At 41.4% G+C, this 17,811-nt stretch overlaps 2 protein-coding genes and 1 long non-coding RNA gene across 6 annotated transcripts in view; 1 reads left to right on the top strand and 2 right to left on the bottom strand.

Moving 5' to 3' along the window:
• The window catches only part of LOC147127314 (uncharacterized), an 18,578-nt gene extending 10,389 nt beyond the window's left edge, over positions 1 to 8,189 (bottom strand). Inside the window, exon 1 of the long non-coding RNA XR_015084232.1 lies at positions 8,051 to 8,189. This is a non-coding gene — a long non-coding RNA (uncharacterized LOC147127314). The remainder of the gene's footprint in view (positions 1 to 8,050) is intronic.
• Positions 8,190 to 9,398: 1,209 nt separating this feature from the next.
• Positions 9,399 to 15,476, top strand: insig1 (insulin induced gene 1). 2 transcript variants are annotated; one of them, XM_086020544.1, is made up of 7 exons: positions 9,399 to 9,470; positions 10,798 to 10,891; positions 10,985 to 11,339; positions 12,451 to 12,575; positions 12,691 to 12,857; positions 13,508 to 13,607; positions 13,936 to 15,476. In XM_086020544.1, exons 3-7 carry the CDS (start codon positions 10,991 to 10,993, stop codon positions 13,963 to 13,965), a joined length of 771 nt encoding a protein of 256 aa, XP_085876670.1. In that variant the 5' UTR covers positions 9,399 to 9,470; positions 10,798 to 10,891; positions 10,985 to 10,990; the 3' UTR covers positions 13,966 to 15,476. The 2 variants fall into 2 exon arrangements, with proteins under 2 accessions (XP_085876670.1, XP_085876669.1); XM_086020543.1 differs by lacking the exon at positions 9,399 to 9,470 and having other exon boundaries at positions 10,664 to 10,891.
• LOC147127316 (uncharacterized) overlaps positions 13,251 to 17,811 on the bottom strand; it is a 38,330-nt gene continuing 33,769 nt past the window's right edge. For 2 of the 3 annotated variants that reach the window (XM_086020549.1, XM_086020546.1), the window contains 2 exons: positions 15,635 to 15,718; positions 14,128 to 15,557 (listed from right to left, as the gene is read on the bottom strand). The gene's annotated coding sequence lies outside the window, so the exon portion shown is untranslated. Of the gene's footprint in view, positions 13,287 to 14,127; positions 15,558 to 15,634; positions 15,719 to 17,811 lie in introns of those variants that run through there. The other variant, XM_086020547.1, reaches the window with a different exon arrangement.

Here is a 17,811-nt window from a genome sequence, read left to right on the forward strand (position 1 = left end):
TATTTACTTGAGTAGAATCTTGGAATTAATGTGGAAAAAAAAAAAAGTATATTTCGATTCCTAGACTGTTCTAAGAGCATTCTTTGATCCTTGAATCCGATTCTTTTCCTGTAAAATACAACAATTGAACGATACACCAAAGACGTACAACTACGTAAAAGTCTGTCTTTTTTTTGGCAATCTACTTTCCTCTAAGCTTGGCTCCATAGTGAGCAGAGGTCAGCTGCTGCAGGAAGTAAATAAAACTGAGTTAACTGAGTAAATTTTTTTGTGCGTTACGAAATTTAATATTATATATATATATATATATATATATATATATATATATATATATATATATATATATATATATATACACACACATATACATATACATATACATATATATGATTTAACTGCATAAACCGCAACGCTATTGTGTACCTAATGTGAACCTAGCACAAGCCATTCAATCGCCTTGAGTGTCCTCACACCTTTCGGGCTCAGTGTCGACATGTTTCATGAGACGACGGGACAGCGCCAAAAGTGGGGAGGCGACCAAGACTGATGCTGACGCTGCCAAATATGCAAAACGAACTGATCTTGAGCCAGGCCATTTGCATATACCCCCTCCGGCCATAGCATTTACAATCCCTTCCCTGACTTCTGAAACATTCTCATGGGAAATACTGTCAAGTCAAAGTGTCGAATAAAACCAAAACAAAGCAAAACTACTCGACTCTTGAGGACCCCTAATGGACATGTAAGAGGATGGATGATATTTGTGAATCACTACTGTCACCTTGTTAATTCTGTGAGGTGGCTGAAATAGGACATCCTGCCCGGGCGAGAGCTCCTCATAAACAGACTTGTTTGCTCAGGAGGTGGCCTCGGCAAAGATGGACGGAAATCACCGCATAGATCTTTGCCTTCCCCGCCGGGTGAATTCCTGCAATGCCTCTCTTTGAATGAAAGAGAGAGTGCGTGTAGGTGTGTGCGAGATCCTTTTTAATACGCGCCGCAAACAAAAGAGGCGAGCCGGGTGAATAGATGGCCCCTAAAATAGATGTCGGGCCGCCAGCGAATGAATCAAAGGCGGGCACACTTGAGATCATCACAGGAAGGCACTCTGCGAGGAGATCAAAAGTAGAACATTTGTGCACCTGTCGCTGCACGTGGGAAACGTGTCCTGCACTAACGCCAGTGTGGACGTTCAGAGGAGAAAGTTCCAAGATAATTAAACATAAAGCGAAGCCCTAATTGTGCAAGGAATTATAAAGTTGCCTAATGTGAACACAAAGGGGGAGAGGGTGGGTGAGGGGGGCGCCACCACACTCCCCGTCACTAAAAAAATGTTCAACGGGCAGCAAAAACCTTTTGGCCAGGCAATGCAGCAGGCGCATGTGTATCAACGGGTCAAAACTTTCACAACAGTGCCCGAGCAAAACACACAATCTGGAGGAGACAAATGCCAGCCATCCCACTTGAACTTTCCAATTGCTTTTCGGCAGGCACAAATGTCAAATCCATGACGCTGATTGGTTTTGGATGAGCAAATATTGACAGATTGATTTGCTGCTCTCCTTTCTGAAGACGTATTTCCTTTGCGGAACGGGGGCCCGAAATGTTAGGCGCATTTTTTTGCCGACTAACACCAAATAGAAATTGGAATGTTTTAAACAGCTAAGTGGCATACACCAAACAAGAGCGCGTGATAATTTCCGTGAGCACTTATTGCCCTGCCTATCACACTTGTTGAGCTTCATATCCAATTCTGTCAGCATTTCACTTTCTATAGGAAGTCGTGTTTGTTTAATCAATTATGCATAAAACCTTCACACAAAGTAGCACGAGTAGGGTGGTTATTGATGGAAAGGCGTGTTGGACTGATGGTATATGAAGAACATTTTCAGAGTCTCTTTTTTGTTTGGAGCAAAAATGCTGGAAGTTGATCTCATAGAGGAGAGAGACCACGGGGATGTGCTGACATGCTCAATTGATAGTTCGCCTCGAAAACCACACCGGCGAGTCCTCCGCAGCCCGCAACAGGCTGCCAGCGAAGGCAATCGAAGACTGACTTGTGTGCTTTTTTTTTTTTTTTTTTTTTTTGTCGTGGCTTGAACTTGTGAATAAATCGGATTGTATATATTGTCTGATTGGGATCGCAAGAAGCATCTCATCATTAATACATGTAGAAGCTTCTCTTTCTGAAAGACAGTTTGAAATGTTCCTGAGTCGAAGGAAGCCGAGCTTGAGTGAAGGACATGAATTTTGAACAGCCACGGATGGCCGCTACTGCGTTATTGATTAGTCTGTGCTCATTTTTGGAGGTGGCACCCGAAGGGCTAACTAAAACACTAGGTTTGATACCTTTGAGTTGGGTGTGTGCTCCGTAAGGGGTTTTGAACACCAATAAAACACGAGGAGTCATTAACTTAATCATGATAGTTGACCCTTTGATAACTGACATTGTTGTCAGGAATAAACACAATATACTGTGACAGAGGATTTAGGATGGTTCCCTGCGGTACCCCGACTAAATTCAACATACGAGAATGCAGGTTTGTTATACATAGTTCCACACATGGTTGCTCATTGGATTTTGATTAATTTACTCGTTTACTATATCATTCGTTTATTTTAGTGATCTGAAATTCACAGATCATCTTCAAGTTTGTCTGATTTAGAGGACTGAGGAAATTGTCTTCGTCATGTTGAAAAAACTGTATGCATGCACCCCAACTAGCCTTAACCTTATCAGCTTGATTCAAAAACCATTTCTGGCTTTTGTGATTTGATCCCCGCATGATGGCACAAGATGAACATTTTTGGGAGTAGGGTGTCAATTACCCAACACACACACTATCTGCGGTAGGGATTGGGCCATATCCCTGCAAATAAAGCATCCAACAACTTCCCGAACGGAGCACCTAAATGGATTAGAGCTCTCATTAAAGTTATTAGTTCCGACTGCACCATTTTTCAAGATGCTTCCGCTTCCCGAGTGTGGACTAAATCATCCATCCTATTAAATACTTTAGTTATTAGAGGACAGAAAATGTTACCGCAGGTTAACGTTAGACCTTGTCCTTGTATTTCATTGCATTGTATTTTTTTTTTGTTTTTTAGTTCAAGCAAATGCGTGCCAAAGCTTTGCCAAGGATTTCTCTAATTGACCTTGTTGGTGTTCAAGAATAAACTGCAACTGCGGCAAACCGTCATTTAGCATCAAATTTGAAATGTAACCAGAAGACTTCATTTTCAGTTTTGCAACGTATGACAGAATCTGTTTGATCGGTTCATAACATTTAAAGGGTGTCGCCCGATTCCTGCCGTTTGAATGCATTTTAAAAGGTTCAAAGGTTCATTATCCCCCAACTCAAGGGCTTAACTTGTATCTTGTAAACCTGTACATTTCATTTTTCACCTTGTTTTTTTTTTTCCGCCTGCATCCTCACTGAATGTTTGCTGATTAATAAAGAACATCCTAGCTTTCACCTCTGGGCCAGAAAAAAAAAAAAAAAAAAGCACATTCTCTTCATTGTCACTCACTGGCATTCAACGGGAAATTGCTTATAGGCAGAGCTCAATTTTTTTGTAAAAAAATGTTCTTTCTAAACAATCCATCAAAATTAGCATATTAAAGTACCAGCCATAATTCTAATCATAGCAAATGACCAACTGAAAAGCTGATGTTGAAGATGCTATACATGAAAGACCACACATACAGTGCACACGCACGGTGAACGACAGGTTCGGCCCGAAAATGGATGGATAGAAAAATATGTGACCACAAAAAAAGGTGACTTAGAGGGGAACCCTGTGGCATATACACTGTCAAAAATCTGAATCCAAGCAATCGAAGTGTGACATTAAAAATGTGATAACGCAGCTACAGTTTCAGTGGTATGTCCGCTTTAATAAGCATAATTTCTCTCTCTCTTTTGACAAGACAAGCCAATTGCATTTTGTACAGTAGTAATATATATATATAAAATATGACATTTCTACTCCTGCTACTGGGGCATCTTTTTCCAATCAAGCAGCCACACTTTACGCTTTTTGATATGTATATTACTGTCAATTATCATCTCGGTTTCACTCTCCCATTATCCGCAATTAGACCACAAGAGAACTTTTGTAATAATTGCCCGCCTTGCTGGATGGATCAATTTGCATTTTCGCTCGTGGTCCCGCTGTAAAGCAGAAAAATCTATTAGGCCAATGAGGGACAATTGGCTTTAAAAGGATGCCGCTGATGACCGAGTGCCTCCACTGCTGCTGTGGTGTGTAGGTGTAAATGCAGGTATCATTTGTGTTGAACAAGCGTGGCTAGCGTATGACTAGAGAGGCCAAAAGTACTCACAGTCCGTACTAAAGTACCTTTTCAACTCCAGTACTTACGTAAAACTAAAAAAGTACAGCCTCTGAAACGCAAGAATAAAAGTCAGAAATCAAAGTAATTATTACTGATAATTAATTTTAAAAAAAACTGCAAATTCCAATTTGAGAATATGCAGGCTTTCGCAATACCAGTTTTATAACTTGGCACGATGGGGGGAAAAAAATTGCTATGCACAAAAGTTCCTTTTTTTCTTTGTTCGACATGAATCATTCCAGCTGACAACATCAAGCAGTTATCTTAATCAAGGCCAGGGATGGGGAATATGCGACCTCTCTGAATCTGTTGCATCATTACGTCTTTTTTACTTTGTGTCATCATCCGCAGACTTTAAAGAAAGTCACGAGGGAATTTTGGCAAAGCAAAGCCGAGAAAATACAGACATATATTTTCTAATATAGTCCAGCCAAAAGTCGCACGAAAAATAGTCAAGTCAAGTAATGACAGTGAAATCCAAGTTTGGATTTGAAAATAGAATATCTTTTGCTGACAGACACAATCATAAATATATTGTTACATTGTGACAAAACCAAGCATTTCTACCACTGTGAAGCTGCTGCGCTCCTATGGCTGAGGAGGTGTACCTAATGAAGCGTCCAGCGAGTGTACATGCTGTGCTGAGCACGTCGCAGAAGCGTCGGCGGGTAATATACACTCCAGCAGTCAGTGACTGTGCACACACACACACTCTTCCCTGACCTTTCTGGCATGTTATTGTCAACAACTACATGCCGGCATCTTTCCTGGTAACAATCTACTTATAATGCAAACACACACATGCACACTTATAAAAAAAAAAAAAAAAAAAAAAAAAAAAAAAACAAATCTGTGTAAATGATACATACTGAGTCAAGGGACGTCAAAATGTGTACGTGAGGAACACTTATAAGATTCCCCTTTTGGATTCCATGTGCCATATAACACATGTAAAGCTATTTGGATTTTGTTTTCATTTTTAATTTATGTATCATTTGTCTATATTTTGTATTTGTATGTATCTACTCTGCATTCGTTTCTTGTCAGTGCTTCAAATAATAAATGATTCGATTATTTTTCATCATTTAATCTGATTTTTGTTTAGTCTATTTTCATTATTTTTCACTTGAACCAAACTGAGTTTTCATCATTTTTTTTTTTTTTGTCATGCGTGCTTATTTGTGTTTACTTTACCTTTTTATTTTTTTATTTATTGGTGGTTACGGCATTTTATTTACTGTTATGTGTGTGTGCCATCTGCTGGTGGCTCGTATGAAAAAGGTCACAACAGTATTGCTGCACACTGTCCTGGTGACAGACCAACTGCAAATACCCAAACAAGCAGCTTGATAGCCACCAAACTCTCCATCAAATGCACGTCATCTTCTTTATTTATTTTTAGCGTAGGTAGATGATAACTTGATAGATAGGTATAGAAGGACTGGAAAGACAGATCTATTTTCCCGGCAACAGATGTCTTTGGCAACATAACGTTAAACATTAAGCCTGACGAAGCCCACATGGTTGACATTAGGTGAATGCGATAATGCACTTTATTAATTATTACCAGTGTTGCCTCAGTTACCTTGAAAAAGTAATCTCATTACTGATTCCTCCTTTCAAAGTAAATTAGTTACTTTACTGTTTGTTTGATTTTAAAAGTACCTAAGTTAGAGTACAGTTACTTTATGAGCTACATTCAGGGGCTGCATAAGGCAAATTAAGCAGGATACATACATGTTATTAGACACTTAAAGGTGGAGACAATAACACAATACGAGCCATACTTACAGATGCAAATTGTTGCACTCGCAAAACTAATTTAGCACCGAACTTAGCAGCATGCTTACTTAGCACATAACAGGTACTACATGGATTTAACTTTCAACCATTTTTAAATTTAGCATGTCATATTTTTTTTCAAATCACCATCCATTATATAGGCATTAACGGCCTGCTAAAATGTAAAATAGGATTAAATGACGGATTGTTTGTGTTCTTCGGTGTGATTGGTGGAGAAAGTAACCTGGGCAGTCAGCTGGTGATAAGCCAGGATGCCGATTGGCCCTTTGGGAGGTGTTCCGTTCCAGTGTTTTATGTCCGTGCACTCGAATAGAAGAGACATTTTTGTGTACACATGCTACATAAACACACAGAGGTTACTGATGTCATATGACCTGCGCACTCATTCAGTGCATCTTATGCAACAGTTCACTCACACAAGGCAACTCATTTCAACTTTTGACGTGCGGTTTTTGCTCTGTTTTCAAGAGCAACACATGGGGTGGCATTGGAAGGAACAAACAATGTATTATTGTTTTTATTGGATTAAACAAGAATAAAAATTCGATTCTCTTAAGGCATCGGAAGCTCTGAGCAGCTTGATGTTTCTCACCGAAATCTTGACGAGAACATTCAAGAGTTCACAATGCGCACGATAAGATAAACAGCTGCTGCCGACGTTAAACTTCACACAGTATGAATGCTACCACCAACCAGCGATATGCTGGCCACTTCCAAAATTTAATTGCACGTTATACGCGGTATTATTACATTAGTTGCTGTCATCTCTGTCTACAACGTTTTTGTTTTAAAAGTAGCAAGCTACTGAGAGTGAAATATATATTTTGTGAGATTTATGTACGCTTTTGCTATTATTTGTGTCCAAAACAATTAATTTAGCAAGCTAACAAGGACGAACACTAATCACATAAGAGGCGGCAATGTGAGAAACTTTGACTCTTGTCTTTTTTTCATCATTCGTCAATTCTTTTGGTTGAGAAAAAATATATAGCTAGCTATCTTAGTGCTTATGTAGCCAAAAGATGGATCATCTTGACACCTGAGCTAACTAAGGTATTTACACGTGTAATCCACTACGCTTCACTGCGGATTAGGATGTTTTCCTTCCCAGTTTACTCGCAGCGTTGAGGTTGAGGGGAAAAATGACTTTGATAGATCAATTTAGCAAAGCTTCTCTGGCGGGCCTCCCTGTGTTAGCGACGTCTCAATCCGCCGCTAATCTTCACCAAGCTCTACGCGCTGCTCTTTCGAAGCGTGCCGGATTCCTGCCTTATCTTCTTTTTCTTGATGGCCCCTTGCTAGGAGCCACGTACAAAACACGTCGCATTTTCACTCGAAATATAACACAGCCATTAGCCAACTTAGACAGTAGGACCCATCCATCCTCTTTAAGGAATCAACTTTTAATGCGTTTTCCATTGTTTATGACACAAAGAAATAAGACTGCCGTGCAATGTCTAATTTACTGTTTTGCAGTACAAAAACAAGCCGAGTGTCGTTCGGGTCAGACACTGACTTAAGGTCCGTCCTTTGAGACATGAGCAAATATTTGTCAGATTAATCCTTGCGTCACTTCACAGAAAAACAATGACCAGCATCACAAAGGTCTGGCCTGTTTGCAACATATATTTTGATGCAGGTTTTTGTTCAAATGCGACATTTTCAGATGAGATTTTGGTTGAACGAGCTGCACATATAAACCCTGTGGTAATTGACGTCAGTTTAGAGCAAAATGGCAAAGCCGCACAATAGTTTGGTTGGTTTTGAGGTCATTCCAGTACACTGACACACTTTACACATACTGTACATGCTCAAGCACTGATAAGCAATCATTCTCTGTACTGCCAAGAATGAAAGCGAGAGAAACATATTCAATGGGGAAACACTTACGCTTTCTGTCCTGAGGCGGAAAAACATATTAAGGTCGGATTTCTGACACGGTGCGGTGGTAGTAGTCGTCATATGGATCTTTTCTTTTGCCATGCTCCACTTTTTTTCCACCTTTTGCAGAGTGCAGAGGCTCCAGTGAATTATCGGACTGAGCACACGGAGAGCTGAAATGAGAAAAAAAATGAAATATGACTGATATGTAAGACTTGCAGGAAAAGTGGATAGAGGACAGAGTGTTTGAGAAAAGGCCGGGAGTGAGGCCAAGCATTTTTAATTTCATAAAAGTTGCGAATAAGAGCTGAAAATAAACCTGTTTATTTGGTCAAAAGATGTGCTCTGTATATTCGAGCCACGCAATTCTAAGAATAGAAGGCAAATGTTTTGTGACCTTCGCTACGCTTATGGTGCAGTGCAAAACTGTGACATTTATATTTCACCTCTTTCTACCGTTTCTAAGGAAAGCCATTCTGCTTGGCCTGGAACAAATCTAAAGCGCTCCAACGAAATGACACCCGGGGCTGGTCGGGTATGCAGCGCAAACATCCAGAATCCCATTCGGGAAGCGTACCACAAGGAATAAAACAGCGGATTTATCTCTAAAATGGAGTGATGACACGGTTTACAACCCCAACTACAAAAGTCGGCAGAATGAAACAAGCTCCCTGGCTTGTGCAGGCACGGTCCTTTGAGACCAGATGTGGCACTATCGTCGAATGCTAATACGCCCTAAAAATAGTCACACTTCCATGCTTACACAAACAGTTTGACTTTGGAATGTGAGTTCTCTAACTCTTCATTAAGCCTCTGACAAATGTTTGTCAGAAATATTGGAAAGAAAAAAACAGCAGTTCAGCAGCTGTCCTTCTGCAAGCAGGTTACTTCCTGGTTGATGTTAGGAATGGACAAACAGGGACCGTAACATGGATCATTCTTATATAGAGAAATTGGCTTCATTGTGACTCAAAAGGGCAAAATACAACAAAAGGATAAAAAAAAAAAAAAAAATCATAGGTTGTCGAATTTGTATTTGTAGCCACAGGCGTCTGCAGCCGACTTTATTGATGTGTTGTTTCGGCATGTACGTATGCACTGTTTGGGTCAAAACAGATGGGGCGGAGTGTCTCGTTATCATATAGAAGTAGGCCATCTTGAAAAACACATTTCCCCTGTTATTGCTGAAAAAAACGCCCGGGCGTTGAACTCGCATGATACACATGTTTATATGATGTGCAGCCTGACACGCACGCCACACCCCCGTGAACTCCACTCTTGTAGTTCAACAACACGAGCAGTGTGACACCGCGTCGTACCACTGACCTCGTTCACAAAAGGCTGCTAGACTATAAAAGGTATGTGTGTGTGTGTGTGTGTAGGACACACAGTAGTTGGTCTGCGGGGGAATAGGACCGTTTTTATACTGGTATGTGCACCTTTTGTCTAACTTTGGACAAATGCATTATTCGTGGAAAATTTGAAAAAATAAATGTATCTCTAATTTTGCAAATGTAAAAAAAACTCATAGTTGGCACCTTTGGCCAAGTCTGCCACAAATTGTTGTGATACATGACATCCGATACCATTCAAGGAAAATACATTTTAAAATGTGATGATTCTTTTCGATTCGGTTAAATCAAAATTGATTTTCCGATTCAAATAGGTTTGCATTACACCCCTAATTTATATATCAAGGCTCGAAATAAGCTGTTTCGCATTGCAGTTTCGCAAACTTAGTATAAATAGTAAAATTGAGAATCAACCGCCAAGACATCCCAAAACGCTTCACTGTGCTAGATGGACACGCGTCACTCAGGTTATGCACGCCACACCCCCGTATTGCGTGTAGTTGGAGGTCAAGGTAAGGTCGCTGCTACTTATGCTGCACCAGCTAGCCTGCTGGTTGGCTGGCTGGCTGGATACTAGTGTGGTGAAATGCATTGCGGAGTCACTCCTCAATCAGTAATCATCGTCTCCGTGATGGCGGTGAATTGCTAAAATAACCTAAGAGTGATGCAATTGTGAGACACCGTAATTAAGTGATTTGGTGGTCGAATACACTTTTCACTGTAATGTTATTTGTCTGTTTTCACAACGGTCTTGAGTTGTTCCTTACTTTTGAGGTCTGCACAACAAATGTTCTCAAAATTACATTACAGTAGATTTTTTTTCCAATTGAGATTTGCTGAAACACCATACAACCCATTCAAAAATACTAAGTTAAAACTGAAATTTGCCTTTGAAATTTCCTTATTGAACGTTTTTCTCAAATCAAATATTTCGCAACGTCTCAAAGGGCTTCACGTGCCATCTCAAGGGCCATCCCTGATCTTAACCCCCATACTCCACAGACAAAAAAAAATAAAATAATAACATGAATGGGTGGGGGTTCATTATTTTCGAAATTAATAATTTTGAAAATATGTGAGGATTTGTAGGTTTCGCTGTATTGCATTTACTTAACTTTCCTAATCAAAATTAAAAAAAAAAAAAAACAAACTCATTTTTAGGAACATTTGGTTGGAATTGGTGGCATATCCGGACTTCCGCTTCGCCCCCGCCCCCTTCTGTTGTTGTGGCGCATGGGAAGGTGGGGTGAAGTGACGCCACATCTAACACCGCCCTCTGATTGGCTGCCGAGGCTCACCCGACAGAGCTGCCTGTGATTGTGTTGTCTGACGGAGAGAGAAGCTGTTTGTCTGTTTAGCACCACGACGCGTTTTTAGCTCCCTCTTTTCTTCTCTCCTTGCTAGCGTGCTGACAATGTGAAGAACTCCACGGTGGTGCGGGAAAAAAACAAGCCCAGGGAGAGGTTTAACCGATTGGAGAGTGGAGCGAGAGATCAAGGTAAAGCGCTCAACTATTGTGGAGCTCGTGACGTCACTACTTTGTTGTCTTGTGTTTTACTTTGTTTTTTAACCTTTTCGTTTTCTTCATCAGTGCCAAATGTCCAACTTCGAGGAGCATTATTGGAGCTGCTCCCGTGCACCGCAGTTGGAAAGCGATCACTCGTTGTCGGCGACGTCATCTGCAGCCAACTGGTTGGCGTCCAAAGGCGAGGAAATGATGTCCATCATCTCGTCGGTGCTGGGCAATGCATACAGTTCGCTGCACCGCCACCGGACGTTCAATTTGATCCGCCGTGGCCTGGTGCTCTTCGCCGTGGGAGTCATCCTCGCCCTGGTGCTCAACTTGCTGCAGATTCAACGCAACGTCACGCTTTTCCCCGAGGAGGTGATGACCACCTTGTTCTCGTCCGCCTGGTGGATCCCACCGTGCTGCGGCACCGGAGCAGGTGAGTTTGTCCGAAAATAAGCTACCTTCAAATCAGCTGCATTGGCTGCTGTACGTGTTTCACATTAAAGTGGAAGCCGACCATTATTCAACCGTGCATGACTTTTACAACACTTCCCAAGTCATAAAGTATCACGCGTAGGGGTTACTTGAGGGTAATGATTCATCGCCTGGCAACGTTGTTGTTTGGCCATTGTGTAACTGGTCCTCGCGGGCTTTTTTATGGTGGGCTTTTTTATCATGTTTGTTAGACACGTAAGGGTTAAAAGGAGCTGAGCTCGTGGTACTTTTGATATTCTCGCGCTCCCATTGGCTGCCGCGAGCAGGACACGAGGCGAGCCCGCCTGCTCATTGGTTGGAGTCATAACGGGTGACTGGTAGGGCGGGGCTTTAAGGGAAAGGCTTTGTTGAAGGAGAAGAGACCGGAAGTGGGGTGGGACAAGATAAACGTTTTATCCATTGTCACTTGTCAAATAGGAACTGTCAGGTTACTTTTTCAGGGTCTGGCCTTAAAATAAAATATCCTTTTTTTTCATCATCCAAATCTGATTTAAGATTGTAACTGATGTTTTTTCCCCCCACTTAGCTTGTAGAAAAATTAGTTACAACAAATTCTGCTTTGTTTCTCCTTAAGTATTGAAACAGTATTTTACCTTGCATTTACTTCCACAGAAATAATAGAACTAGGTATTTTCACTAATGTAAATAACTGCTTACAAGCATAAAACATGAATAGAAGCACAATCCTTCATAACATCAAATGAGCAACAGGTGAGGCAAGCTGACCTCGGCCAATTATACGTCTCAGAATCACGTAACTAGATCACAAATTTCCATCTTGTGGATAAATGAAATGCGTTTGCAACATGTGAAGTGGCCATGTTGACAACTTTCAGTGCCAGTGATTTTGTGATTGCCTTACACTGGACGCCCTTTTTTTTTTGTCTTACTCAATTCTTGTAAAGTTCAGAAATGCTAAAGCGTAAAGGCATTTCCTCTTTTCATGTTCTTTATGTGCAAACTCAGCAAATAACACCTTCTGGATTACAATATTTTTTTTGCTTCTCTTATGAATTGTTGTTCCCCCCCTTTTTTTTTTCTCTCACCCGCAGCGGTGGTGGGCCTGCTGTACCCGTGCCTGGACAGCCATCTTGGCGAGCCGCACAAGTTCAAGCGGGAATGGGCGAGCGTCATGAGGTGCATCGCCGTCTTTGTGGGCATCAACCACGCCAGCGTTGTATCCTTCCAGCACCAGCTGCCAGTCAATGTCCTAAAGTAACCTTAAGGGAGCGCTTGTAGGTTGCACAAATATTTGAGGGTCAATTTGTCCCTAACTTGGCACTTCAAAACAGAAACTGGACATCGACAACAGTGTGCAGCTGTCGCTCACCCTGGCCGCCCTGTCGCTGGGCCTGTGGTGGACCTTCGACCGCTCACGCAGCGGCTTCGGCTTGGGCGTCACCACGGCCTTCCTCGCCACCGTTTTTACTCAGCTGCTGGTCTACAACGGCGTCTATCAGTATGTGCACACACCAGGAAGCACATTGTAACGCATCTAAAGTCAATCTTGACGAGTAGAAAAAAACAGCACAGCTCGGAAGTGCAGTGCAGCATCACTTCCAGAGCTGTTGTTTACGAGAAAGAACACCGTACCGCCAGGTGAATGCGCTAGGTAGCCACATAGCAACATTGCAGCCGATTTTATAAGAGAACACAACAGTACAGTTAGGTGAACATGGCAAGAAGAAACTTTTTTTTTCAACAAACACTTTTAAAGATTTCAATTAGGAGAAAAGAGCACCACCACATCCCAAGTGATCTTTGTGAGAAGGGAACACGTTCCCACCAGGTGAACGTACGAGGAAGATATAAATCACATGCATGGCTAATATGTATGAGAAAAGAACAAATTACCACTTGGCAGTAAATGGCATCGGCGAATCCAAAGCTGTCATTTGTGAGAAGAAAACACAAAAACAGCATGTAAGCACAGAGCAATGTAAAATCTAAAGTTAGCATTTATGAGACGAGACCACAACACAGCTCGGAGAAAATAGGAAGCGCATAGCAACTCAACATAGTCAACATTGATGAGAGGTAACTGTTTATATTTGTGTCAATGGCGTCGGCATTTCGCCATTTAAGTTTGTGCGTATTTGTGTGACGCAGGTACACATCTCCCGACTTCTTGTACGTGCGCTCCTGGCTGCCGTGTATTTTCTTTTCTGGCGGCGTCACCGTGGGAAACATCGGACGCCAACTAGCCATGGTGAGTCCGGCTAAATAACATTTCACACACTTCTCAATCCAAATCGATAATGGCACTTGACTTAGAGTCCTCGTCATTTTAACACGTTTTAGACTTTCTCAAAAGAATCGTTGACTGAGGGGGTTTTGGCCTTGCTATTAATCACGTGCATCATGGTTTTAATTATTGCATTCAACCCAGTTGTTAAAGCTGGGAGTGCCGGGGGAATGTTTTGCACTCGCTACCAATTGAACCCGAGTTGTATCGCAAACGTGCAATGAAAGGCTTTAAGCTCAAGAAAAATTAAAAACTTTGCATATGTTACACATTTTGACGTTTCCTCCCTCAGGCTGGAGTCGAGAAGCCGCACAGCGACTGAAGGCAACATCACAAACAGACCCAAAAAAACAAAACAAAAAAAAAAAACACTCGTGTGGTTTGAGGGAAAATAGCCTTTGGTCCAATGTGCCATGTGACCTCGCGGAGGCACCGCCCACCACAGCTTCTAAAACGACAGGACAGTCTTTGCCTCTTTTTGTCGTTTTTTTTTCTTTTCTTCAAATTTTACTAAGAAGCTGGTTTGACTTGGACTTGACATTAGTCTTTTAAAGGGAAACATTCTGGATTTTTTTTTCTCCTTGCATGCAATGAATTCAAACCTTTTTTGGGGTGAGTTATCATACTTTTTGCCTGCCTTTTATTCTTGGAAGTGACTGTACCACATGACACGCAGGAATGAGGAGCAACAGGAAATTTACACAGGAGTGCCAAGTGTTTTATTTCCCTGTGTGCGTAAAGCTAATGAAGCATCAACTAGGTTCCTCAAGTGTGGTGCTGCGACACATTTGCGTTGTCAACGCACTGACAAGATGGTCTCAAAAGTGTTTAAGAAAAATGGCCCCAAATTTTCCTGCAGTGGTTCCGATTGAATTAGCTGGTGTTGGAGAAATAATCAGCCAGCGCCATTCTCAGTCAGCAATCAGCCAGTATTACTAGAACAGCCTCCAGACTATCCAGTATCAGGTCAAAAAGTTACTGGCGCAAGTAAAATAGAATCCAGGAATAAATTGACTTAAGCAAAACTTTACAGAAATTAGCCAGTGTCAGTGTGAAATAGAAACTAGGTGGGAGCTAGTGAGGCGAAAGTAGAACCCAAGTTGCAGAGACCAAAATTTAGCCTGTATCGGGGGAGTGGCCCCAGAAACGAGCTGGTGTCAGAAGGGCAAAATGTCTGAACTTAGCCAGTATCAGGGTCATGAAAGTTAGCCCGTAATTGGGATCGGTGTCGTTTAAGCCCCAGAAATGAACTTGGGGAGCGACCGAATCCAAAAAAATCAGTCTGTATCGGAGCGCCAGACTCCGGGAAGTAGCCAGTATCCAAAGAATGGATTCCTTGGTGACAGATGGTGTTCATCTGTCGAGTGTTTTGGGGAAGGGGCCGAAAAGGAGCTTTGCAATCTGTGATTGCCCATGTATTAAAATACTGTATTATAGATAGAAGGTGGAGCTTTTGTCACTACCAGTGTGGGGAGGTTATAGACTTAACTACATGAGAAATGACGCTGGCTTTTTAGCACACACACACACTCATTCAGGTGTTATAACTGTCAGTATGTTAACTTGGGGAGAGGTGAAGTGCAATCAGGAAACGCACAGGCCAATTCATTTTTATTTATTATGAGTTTTGACATGTCGGGATGCTTTATTGATCCGGTGTCAAAAGTGGATTCATTTCAGAAGGATACTTTTTTTTTCTCTCATATGGAATGAAATGAGGTGGAGGAAGAAGCTTTACTTTAGTTTAGTTTGGAGGTAATGAAGCACCTCGTTCATGCTCTTGTCTATTAGCCTTTTGTAATGTTACCTGAAATAAAATACTTGTGAAAATGATGACTGGTGTTTGTGTGATGTAAAAAGGGGAATTGGGGTGATGGTCAACGCAGCTGCATGTCAGTGTCCACTTTCCTGGAGCTGAAAGTGAATAATACAAATATTTTGCTGAGAACAGGAAGGTGCCGTGCAGAATGCAATCGGGCAATAATACTTACATGTAGTGATGTCGCATTACCACTAGATGTCAGCATTGATCCTCAACTCCGCCCTGGGCGCTTATCACAGCCATAGTGGACCCCCTAGTGGAGAGACGAGGAATGGCGCACAATGCCTTTCATTACATTCCACTACACAAAAAGATCATGACGTGTGACGACACTCGGGTACGATTGTAAAGACGTCACGGCTTTTGTATATGACAAAAAAGTGATTAGTTATTCTTCAAAAGCAGCCTTTAAAAATGTTGAACTTATTTTACTTACTAACTTGCCTATTTACTTCCTACTGTGTACTTTATTCAATGACTTACCCATTTACTCTTACCTACATGCTTGCTTATCTTACCAGCAGGAAACTTTTTTTCAATAACAAAACAGCCAGTGTTGACGTCACTCAGAAATGTGCGATTCGGGTGGAAGGAAGTATGCTAAGAATAATAACCGTAATCATTAATTACGTTGTATTTAGATTGCTTTTCAGAGGGCTAAATGCTGCTTCACATAGTGTAAAAAGAAAAACTATGTAAAGATAGTCAAGTATCACAATTCTTCCTGCTCAGTAACGTTTATAAAGGTTCTTAAAAAAAAAAAAAAAAAAAGTATACCGTGCAAAAATAAAAAGAAGAGAAAACTCCATTGAACAAACGTGAGAAACAAATGCGTGTTTTTGCTCCTTAACTCGTATACGCATGCGCGCTCAATCCAGCCTTGCAAACGCGAGTACGCACGAGTGCCATATATGCGCCGCTGGGTGTGGGGTCAGAGAAACTCAGGTGCATCCAAGGTGAAAGGGGGCACGGCGGGGTGGGGGTGGAGGGGTCGTCTCTATTTTAGCCGGGAACGATCGATGCCACACAGGAAGAGAGCAGCTCGGGTGACCGCTTTAGTCGCCCCGACCTCCGGGGGAGGCTCGGCCGCCGGCAGACTTTACGCAAGCAAATAACATAACACGCATTGTTGTCATCGCACACGTCAAACACGCACGAGGTCACATCATTAGGTACACCTAGATGCGTCTTATGCATCAATTTGGTTTCCCAATGAAAGAACAAAAAAAGTGCATTTTTAGACTAGGAAGTAACAATTAAAATAATTAATAAATGATGAATTTGCAATAATATGCATCAAAATGTCTTTCCAAATAGGCGTAGTTGCACTTTTAATTGAACATGCCAGAAAAATAACTTTTTTTTTTTAACTGTAGGCCTATTAATAACGAATTCATTTTCTTACAGCTTCATTTTATTTCTTGGATATGGCAGACACATTAGGTACGCCTGTGCACCTAAAAATGCATTCCATAAGAAATCCACAAAACTTTTCGCGCGAAAACCCAATTAAAGTCTGCATTGATTATGTTAAATAATTTGATCAGAGTCGCGTCGTTTGCTTTCTTTCCTGACACTTCATTAGGTACACCTGGACTCCATGTTTTTCCAATACAAGAAAAGCACAAAAGTGCACTTATTAAAAAAACAACAACAAACCTTCAATACAGTAAACTGCACTTTTGAAATTCTCTACTAATAACCAAGCTAAATGAATGTTGTGGTTATTTAAAGTACCGCTCCCGCGTGGAAAGTTTACGCGTGGGACAGTGCTTTTCCACCTGCCCCGCCCGGGCGCAGGAAGTCGGGGACAGGTGCACGAGGCATGTGGAGCATCCCAAGCCCGAAAAGCATCCCCCCCACCCTCCCCCCCCCCCCCCCACACACACACCACCCACGCACGCACAGGACCCTCAGGGCCACAGTGAAGCGCTGCAGGTGGACTGAAATAAAAATAACTTTTATCTTCTATCTTTTTTGGGGGAAAAATGTATCCCCCCTAAAGCCCTTGATGTCTGTTTGTTGCAATAAAACTAAAGTTAAACACAACAGAAATTGTAGCACGTTTGACTATAAAATGATTTTCCCAACGTAATTATTAATACATTCAAAATGGTTAAAGATATTTTCATATGTTGAATTACAGTTTCAACTTTTTCCTACGACAATATGATGAATAAATCTAAAATGTTAAGTTGAACATTCATTATGGTGTTATAGAGAGTTTAAAAACGGCATTTATTTTTTTTAAATATGTAGTTTCCTTCATGTAATTTTTACTTTTGTAATTGAGTTATGCATTGCAACGTGTTCTTGAACTATAATCATTTAAAATATATATTTATA

This window comes from Filicampus tigris, chromosome 21 (genome assembly GCF_054856515.1).
Source record: "Filicampus tigris isolate MCC_2025a chromosome 21, RoL_Ftig_1.0, whole genome shotgun sequence".
Lineage (NCBI taxonomy): Eukaryota > Metazoa > Chordata > Actinopteri > Syngnathiformes > Syngnathidae > Filicampus > Filicampus tigris.

Bases quoted from the DNA above. Each gene is read 5' to 3' on its own strand.
- insig1 (XM_086020544.1), top strand. From the start codon at position 10,991: ATGTCCAACTTCGAGGAGCATTATTGGAGCTGCTCCCGTGCACCGCAG. The intron at 12,576-12,690 runs GTATCCTTCCAG...ACTTCAAAACAG, and splicing joins GCATCAACCACGCCAGCGTT to AAACTGGACATCGACAACAG. The intron at 12,858-13,507 runs GTATGTGCACAC...TGTGTGACGCAG, and splicing joins GTCTACAACGGCGTCTATCA to GTACACATCTCCCGACTTCT.